This window comes from Helicoverpa armigera, chromosome 20, assembly GCF_030705265.1.
Source record: "Helicoverpa armigera isolate CAAS_96S chromosome 20, ASM3070526v1, whole genome shotgun sequence".
In the NCBI taxonomy this organism is placed as follows: domain Eukaryota; kingdom Metazoa; phylum Arthropoda; class Insecta; order Lepidoptera; family Noctuidae; genus Helicoverpa; species Helicoverpa armigera.
In genome coordinates, this window is record NC_087139.1 from 223,950 (window position 1) to 233,102 (window position 9,153).

At 39.2% G+C, this 9,153-nt stretch overlaps 1 protein-coding gene across 1 annotated transcript; it reads right to left on the reverse strand.

Annotated features, from left to right (window-relative positions):
• Positions 1-1,617: 1,617 nt before the first annotated feature.
• LOC110372496 (probable alpha-ketoglutarate-dependent hypophosphite dioxygenase) lies at positions 1,618-3,494 on the reverse strand. The gene is made up of 4 exons (XM_021329251.3): positions 3,238-3,494; positions 2,911-3,084; positions 2,204-2,371; positions 1,618-1,935 (listed from the first exon to the last, which is right to left on the reverse strand). The coding sequence occupies exons 1-4, from the start codon at positions 3,436-3,438 to the stop codon at positions 1,663-1,665; spliced, it is 816 nt and encodes a 271-aa protein (XP_021184926.3). The 5' UTR covers positions 3,439-3,494; the 3' UTR covers positions 1,618-1,662.
• Positions 3,495-9,153: the final 5,659 nt, after the last annotated feature.

The following is a 9,153-nucleotide window of genomic DNA, read 5'->3' on the forward strand; positions in this document are numbered from 1 at the left end:
CCTACTTAGGTATGTAGGTCTTACAAGCAAGGAGTCCAGTATTATGATACGACAAGTGTCCACAGTTTAAAAACACAAAATAATGTGTTTCAGATTTAATAATTAGGTATTAAGAAGCGAAAATATTTAAATCTACGCTTGACTTCTTGAATGAAGGTATGACAAATAAGAAGTATTTATTCTAAACACTTTGATGAATAGCTTCGGTAAGGGAAACATTATTTTTTCCTTGTCTGCCGACGAAATAGTTGTCGAGGGTTTTCTTATAAACGTGGAGTAATCGTCGGTCATACATTAGGGCTTTATCTGCGGGGTCCGGCCGTGTGATCGAGAGCCTTGGGCCCCGGGTCCCGGCTGGGCCCCACGCAATTCTTTTTCCGATACCCGACTGTGCTTTTGTTAAGAGGACACGCTTTCATACTTACATACTTACATATTTTTTTAGATAAAATCCTAACGTTAGAAACATGTTGTCATTTTACGTAACTTTCGGTCTTTCTAATATTTATAAGAACAGGATATAATATATTTTTACTTAAATTAGTTACTATTTATTTAATAAGCGATAACGAATAACGAAGTGATACATTCAAGATTTTTTAACGTAAAATTAAAAGAGTAGAACGTGTTCTGACAGCATAAGCAAGCTAGGAACGTATGCAAGCTAGCGCGTAACGTATTCAGCATGCGAGCGAGCGGCGGTGAGGGATGCGCGCGATCGCTCACGGCTTAGCGTCCACTTAACGCGGCCATTGTTCAGCGCCCAATGACAGACATGAGCGTTTCATCACGTCTATAATGCTCATTAGCCGCGATGAACAAAAACAAGGAGCTACCAGCCGCCGCCCATAGAATACTGATTACGCGCACCGCCTCCTGCGGCTTTTTGCGAAACACTCCACATTAGGCGGCCTTCAGTCACGTCGCGCTGGTGAGGATAAGAATGCGTAACTAACGGATTCTGATTGTACTGCTCGCATCCTGTCAGAATATTTTGTGCTCATTTCGGCGTGTTCCAGATATATTGTTCGGCTGTCGACTTCCCTCGGGAGCGAGTGTTTCGCTAAGTGTTTGTGTGCCTAGCCTGCGCTCAACAAATGGAGGGTAGCGCTCGTGTTACACGAATAACTTAGCGTGAAATCGAACTCAATAGCCGGACGAAATCAAGATCAATGAGCCTGAAAAGCTGGCTTCATTCCACGCCTGCAGGAAATCCAATCAAAGCTAAACAAAAATTCAACAGTTTTGTTTATTGTATGTATTGCAGAAACAGTCGTTAGGTAATGCAGTTTTTGTTGTGTTCCCTCGTTTCTTGGCAAGCCGGGAACCGCTGCGTGGCTAATAAACTCTATCAAATTATTGCTTTTGTATAACTGTACTGCGAGGTTTTTTAGCATGTTATCTGCTCACTGTGGTCTTTTAAATATTCTTTGGTACGTTTGTTCATTACGCTGCGGCACAAAACAAAGGAATGTTTGTTAACTAAATTCAAACGTTTATTTCTGTTATTTATTTCCACTTAAACGTAGCTGAAGACTAGAAACATATTTGTTCTGACGTATATTTACCTATGTAGAGGCTGAAAAATATTTAAACTTATTATACAGGTGAAGAAGCTTATCTTTTGTCGGTTCGTGTTTTATTTAAGCATATCGTTTTATTTTATTGTACGTTTAGGACATCAGCAGTTTCAAATCTCTTGGATATGCTGGCATCTCTGTTGACGTTGACGCCCCTGAGCAGCCAGCCCTGGCCGGGTCGGAGCGGCTGCGGGCCGAGGGGCTCGTCGTCGGCGCTGGCGGCTTGCAGCAGCAGCATGCGACGCGGCCGGGTGGAGGTGTTGGGGGGGCTGCCGTGCACCAGCAGGTACGAGAACACCACCACGTCGCCGCGGTCCGCGATCACTGGCGTCGCTTTCTCCAGCGGGAACTTACTCTGTAATGCGACGAAGGATTGTACATCATGGAATTAAGTATCTTCCATGGAAGACTTAGAAGATGAGTTAAGACACAAGACATCAATATTTTCAGAATACTAGGTAAGTGCATATCTTAGGTACAATTCCTAGGAACGCGCAGGAGAAAGACGTCTCTATTCGTCGTTGTCGATTCTGAAGTATGCATGGAGTGGGTAGATGCTTTTTAGATAAAAAAGCGATGATGTATTGTTTGAAATTGTCAGTTCTAACTAAAACATAACATACCTGGTCTACATAATGGAAATTGCTCTCCTGAGCTCCGACATCCTCCTGGGGCCCCAGCTTGTGGGATCCAGGGTACACGAACAGGCCCCCGTTTTCAGGTCCCGCTGCGTCCAGGTGCAGGAAGGCAGCTATCATGGAGTCATTCTTGTATGGGAAGTAGTGGTAGTCCTGGGTACAGATAAAATGTTAAATGGAAATAACAAAATAATCACCGATTGTTGTGGGTCTTCAGAATTACTATGGATTTTGGAACATTCTACGGATGCCGGGAATAAGGGGCTGCAATTTTAATTTATTGTTTCAGTAGCAAGCTCCTTCAATTAAATATGAAAGTGGAAGAGCGTCTTGATAGTTTATGAAAATTATAAGTATCTAATTGATGCATGTTCCGAGGAATTCCTGCATGTTGAAGCTGTCTTAAAAATGGTAAGAATTAACGACATAGCTTATTTTATTGGACTGTGAAACTGAAAGGTGTTACAAGTCAAAAATATTTTCGTAATTCGTTATGCACCTACTCTACAAAGACTAAAATACTTTGCCACAAGATTCTATTAGACGAATGGTTTCTTCATAAAACAATAACATAGGCTTACCTACATTAAACTAATTATATTTATCTAAGAAAAGTGAACATTTTGACTTATTGGTAAGCTTGCCATCTACAATCTAGTGGCAACTAAACATGCAGTGCGGGCAGTGCTCACCTGATGCATAGGATAGGCAGCGCCCTTCTCCGGCGGCTTGAAGTGCGCCTTCGTGTGATGCAGCACGATGTTGGGAGTCTCCATCACGTCCTCCAGCGCGTCCAGCAGTCGCTGGCTGAACAGGAACGAGTTGAACACCGCGTGGTGGTACTGCAGGTTGTGGATGCCTTTCACCTGCACACAGTTCGTAAAGAATATAGTGTTCCACTATATTGATTTTCTATAAGTGAAACTTCAATAATAATTATCGTTTCCATCATCCGATATTTTATCAAACAGCGGCAAATTGCCAATTTCATCAAGTTAGCAATTGGCTTAGTCACGTACCGTTTGCGCCGAGTTGTTCTTCCTGTCATCAGCATCGCTGCCCACCCACGAGCTCTCCATCTTGTCCTGGTTCTTCCTCGCGAACAACTTGTCATACTCCTCGATGATGGCGTTCATTTCTTCATCAGAAAGCACCTTCTTCAGCACAATGTAGCCATTGTCTTTGTAGAATTGCTTCTCAGCTGTAGTTAGTCGACCCATGATTGTATCAAACTGATGTGAATATGTTACGACTAGAACAATTTGTTCATAAATATTTATTTTATGATAAGCCCCAAAATATATATATTGGTGGTCGTTATCATGAATGTTACGCAATGCGAGTAAATATTTGACCTCTTGTTAAAAGCGGAGATATTTGGCGAATCATTGGATTGAATGATAAGATACAATAACTACTATTTTCAAGGTTTCAAAATAAACAAATCAACTTTTGTCATATTGAAATCTTAAGCAGCTTTAGTAACAAGACATAATAATACTTCTAAACATAAAAACAATAGAGAGAGAGAGAGCTGGAATATCTATGAAAAATTCCATTAAATACAAAATAACATAGCTAAGTAGGTCAAACAGAGTTAAAGCGTACCTAACCATTAATTTTGACACTGGTAATATGACAGAGCTACGTCAGGATGCAATCTGAACTGCAAGCCGCGTGGCGAGCAGTGAGCCGCGCCGACACCTAAGGTGCAGTCTCCGTAACGTACACACAACAGGGAACTGCAAATAGAATTATATTACACAGATGAGAGGGGTGCGGACGAGGGTCCATCCGGTACGTTAAAATTTGAGGCAGAAGGTTCATTCATTTTAGTCTCTTTACATAGTCTAATCATAATAATCTTAAGTACAACAAGTGCTGAGTATTTTCCTTGCTAACCTTTAGTGCAATTGCTAGCGTAAATGTTTTGTGGCAGAGGTAGTAGTAGGCAGTTGTTTTTAGGGTTCCGTACCTCAAAAGGAAAAAACGGAACCCTTATAGGATCACTTTGTTGTCCGTCTGTCTGTCTGTCTGTCTGTCTGTCTGTCTGTCTGTCTGTCTGTCTGTCTGTCAAGACCCTTTATCTCAAGAACGCGTGGACGTATCAAGCTGAAATTCACATGAAGTACTCAGGTCTATTGTCCCTTTAAGCTGTGAAAATATCAAACTTCTAAGCCAAGCCAATCAAAAGATACAGCCGATTATGTCGATATTTTCAACAAATTTTCGACACTCGCAAAGGAATCAAAACCTACAGGATACTTCCCGTAAACTCAGAGTCTTGAAATTTGGCATGAAGCATTGTCATATGATGCAAATATAGGAAAAATTACGAAAATCTCATTTTTTTGTTATATAATGTAAAAAAAAATATTTTAATAAAATGAAACTTACTACCTTATTTCTCACGAACGAATAAAGGTATCAAATTGAAATTTATACCAAATACCTAGGTCTATTGTCCGTTTAGGCAGTGAAAAAATCAAACTTCTAAGTTAACGCGATCAAAAGATACAGCAGTTATACCGACACCTTAGACGAATTTCCGTCACACGCTAGGGAATCAAAACCTACAAGGTACTTCCCGTGAACTCAGAATCTTGAAATTCGGCAAGAAGCAACGTTATATAGTACAGATAAAGGAAAAATTGCGAAAATGATAAATTTGAAGTTACATAAAATATTAAAATATTATCAAATCAAATCAAATATTTTCCTCATTTCAATGGGGAATTTAAACGACCAAGTTTGACGGATTTGAGAAATCATTTCTTTGTAGTAAAAGAGTATACTCGTCGTTTATTTCCATTGTCATCAGGTCAGGATCTGATGATGGAAATCCTGAGAAATCGAGGGCAACTATCAGAAATTGTAGGCATGCATAGGATTAAAACTTGATTCTCAGATGTATGTCTGGTGATACTATCAAACAGTGAAGGTTTAGAGCTTTCTTGATGATGGAGACGTGAGAAAGTCGAGAGAACTCCTCAACGGTATGATTTAGTAACGTCGTGTTTGGGCTTATATTATTCGTATTGACGAGAACTTTTCACAAAAGTTAAAAATAAAAACTTTTTACAAAAAAAAAACAACTTCTAAAAACAACAAGAAAACTGTTTATATGCATTGGTCTAGATCTCGGTGGTTAAATAAATATAGATGCATCCTCTAGACACCGACTTCTAGACCGATGCACCTAACATCTTTTTAATTTCTTTCTTGCTTTTGTTTTCTTGTTGCTTTTTTATATGTTTGAAGTTGGATTTGTTTGTAAAATGCTACAAAATAAAATAAAGCCGACTTTATAAAACAAAGAAAGGGACAGAATTACACTTTTGTCAAGGCTCTAGAAACATAAAGCCAGCAGCCCCGAATCCTCCTCTCTAGCAGTCGTTGTTACAATTCGACAGTTACAAGTCGTCCGACAGTTTCGAAAAAAACCTGAAACTGGGGCTCGTTGGGTGATTAATCCCTCAAAAATAAAAGATCCCATTAGTCATTCTCATCACCTAAAATAAAATAAGCTCCAACACAAGGTTACGTTATAAATTGTAAAGGAGTTCCCATAACTATATCTGATCTTTGCTATCGATCCCACAATGGCAGTCAAAACCTATCTATGTGGAAAGTTGCGGTTGGCGTGAGACTCACTTTTTATCTATACAGGATTTGTACGGAACCCTCGGTGCGCGAGTCCGACTCGCACTTGGCCGGTTTATTTATCATTGGACAGACTATAATCATATTTTTCCTTACGAATTCATTATTATTATTTGTTGTTATACATTTTTGTATCTCGGCAGTTATCTACCGGGTGTTGTAGGTTAGCACGGGCCGAAGCCAAGTGCTAGCCTATGTTTGTTGATTGTGGGATGGATGTATGTTTAATGTGGTATGGTTGTGTGTGTTTTGTCTGTGCGATTGTATGTGTGCTGGGTGTGATGCTGCTATTCGTGTATCGCTTGTTTCATTCTGTAGGAATTTCCTGACAATTCTGCAAGTGTTCAAGATGGCAGCTTTCTGTAGGGTTTGATAGGTATTCGGTGGTAAATCTAAGGTTTTTAGAGACTGATGTAATTGTTTCGGTATGACGCCTGTTGTTGACAGTACTACAGGTATAACGGTAACATTGCCTAATCTCCACATTCGACTTATTTCGATTTTGAGGTCTGTATACTTTGAAAGTTTTTCTGCTATAGTGTTTTGTAAATTGTGTGTGTTTGGGACTGCAATGTCTATAATTTGTGCTGTTTTTTTAATTTTATCTATTAAAGTAATATCTGGCCTATTGTAATGAACTGTTTTGTCGGTGAGGATGGCGCGATCAAAGTAAAGCTTATGTGTGGTATTTTCAAGAACTGTTTCGGGGTTATATTTATAGTAAGGTACAAGTGGTGAAATAATTAATTTATACTTAATGGCAAGTTTTTGGTGGATTACATTAGCTATCTGGTCATGTCTATACTTGTAGTCTGTCTGAACTATGGCTTTGCATGCACCTGTAATGTGCTGGATGGTTTCAGATGCACTGCTACACCTTCTGCAAACATCCGTCGGAATGGGGGCTCTCATGATGTGCTTTTGATAATTGCGGGTTTCTATCACCTGATCCTGGATTGCCAACATGAACCCTTCGGTCTCAGGGAATAGATCGCCTAGCCTTAGCCAGTCGTTCGACGCTAATTTGTCGACGTTCTCTTGGTCTAGGTCTAGACGATGTCTTCCATGAAGTGACTTCCGAGTCCATTCTATCATCTTAGTCTGCCTATCTGTTTGCCTTTCGTTGTTTTGTGGTGTTTGGTCGTGCATATTTAAAGGGGTAAGTTTGTGGTCATTGAAAACTATAGCTTTATGTAGAGTAGAGTGTGTAGTTTTTGTGTTAAAATATGTTCTTAGTGTAGTTATTTGTTTGTTGTGTAGATTCATAATATCTATTATTCCTCGTCCTCCGTCTTTTCTTGGCAACGTTAGTCTCTGAATGCAGGAGCGAGGATGGTGTTTTCTGTGTCTGGTTAGTGTTGTGTTAATGATGCGCTGTAAATTTTTAAGTTCGGTCTTGGTCCAACTAATAATGCCGAATGAGTAGGTCAGAACGGGGATAGCGTAGGTGTTGATTGCTTTAATAGTATTTCTGGCATGTAGTTGAGTATTTAGTACTGATTTAAGTCTGTGTTTAAATTGTTGTGTTAGTTTATTTTTTACTTCTTTGTGTTTTATTTGTGTAGCCTGAATGTATCCTAAATATTTGTAAGTTTCGTGCTCATTTAAGCAATCTATTGTCTCGCCTGTTTGAGTTGTGTAGGTGTGTTCATAAGTTTTGCCTCCCATGACAGAGTTGATTTTACACTTGTCGATCCCGAATTCCATTTTAATATCTTGTGAAAAATTGTCTGTGATATCGGCTAGTGTGTGTAAGTCCTCCTGTGAGGAAGCGTATAGTTTAATGTCATCCATGTATAGCAGATGATTTATTTTGTGTGTGTCACGAGTATCATCGCCTAGAATCAGTTCAAATCCTGGTGCACTTGTATTTAATGTTTTTGATAGCGGGTTTAACGCTAAGCAGAACCATAAGGGGCTGAATGCGTCTCCCTGAAATATGCCTCGCTGTATCCTAATGGGTTCAGTTTCAGTGCTACCGGCGGGTGTTGTTATATGTAAACGTGTTGTCCATTGAGTTATGATGCTGCTCAAAAATGATACTATTTGTGGGTTTATTTTGTATATTTCTAGGACTTCGAGTAACCACGTATGTGGCACCGAGTCGTATGCTTTTTTGTAATCGATATACATCGTAAACAGATCTTTTTTCTGGCGATTTACATGTTGGAGTATGACCGAGTCTATTGTCAGCTGCTCCTTGCAACCTTGGCTAAGCTTTCGGCACCCTTTCTGCTCTTCTGATAATATTGAATTTGTTTCAAGGTGTTTATAAACTATATGGGTAATACAAGAGGTAATAATTTTGTATATAGTCTGGAGGCAAGTGATAGGTCTGTATTTGGCTGGATTACTGCTGTCATTGGTGTCTTTCGGTATCATATATGTCAGTCCTTCTGCTATGTAGGTAGGTATTGTGTGAGGGTTTTTAATAAAGCTGTTTATGTAGTTGTAGAGATACGGGTGAATGTGTGTAAATTTCTTGTACCAGAAATTGTGTATATAGTCTGAACCTGGTGCTTTCCAATTATGTAATTTGCTAAGGACGTCGTGAAAAGTATCTATTGCAATATGTTCGAACGACATTTCTTCAATGTCTTTATGACTTTCTCTTTCTGATTTAATCCACTCGGCTTGACTGTTATGGCTTATAGGCCTCTCCCATATCCCTGCCCAGAATTGATGAAATTCATCCATCCCAGGCAAAGAGATGTTTGTGTTATTTTCATTGCTCGCTTGATTTGTGGTTGATTGTTTTAATGATCTGTAAAACTGCTTCTCGTTATTTCTGAACTTATTATTTTGACTTTTGCGCAATGTGCATTTAATATACCTATTTAATCTACTAGTTATAAGTGTAAGCTTCTGTTTGAGTGTATCTAGGAAGTGTACAAGTTCTGTGTTTGGTTCTTCATGGATCGAATGTATTTTATAGTTTTCTAGTATATGATTCACTTTTTCATTAAGTTTCCTACTCCTATGACCCTGCATATATGCTGTTAGCCTACCAATTTTAGCCCTTAGGTCTGTAGCTCTGGTTTCTAATCTCCTTTGCCACTTAGGTTTGCGGATTTTGTGTCGTGAGGTACTTGTATCACCAGAAGCGTTTAATGAAAGTCTACTGCCATTAGTTTTTGCAGCTGTCCAAGCTGCACTGTAAATGATAGTCTGTAGTTGGTCAAACTCTGTGTCTTTGCTTGTATGTTTAGGTAAAATGTGTTCGTTGATATGATTAACTATTTGGACTAACTTTCTTGATGATTTTTGTTTGG

What these genes read in the sequence shown, in the direction of transcription:
- LOC110372496 (XM_021329251.3), bottom strand. Translation starts at nt 3,438, where the DNA reads ATGGGTCGACTAACTACAGCTGAGAAGCAATTCTACAAAGACAATGGC. An exon ending in AGAACAACTCGGCGCAAACG is followed by an intron (nt 3,085 to 3,237) that starts GTACGTGACTAA and finishes AACTGTGTGCAG; the next exon opens with GTGAAAGGCATCCACAACCT. An exon ending in ATTTCCATTATGTAGACCAG is followed by an intron (nt 1,936 to 2,203) that starts GTATGTTATGTT and finishes GTCGCATTACAG; the next exon opens with AGTAAGTTCCCGCTGGAGAA.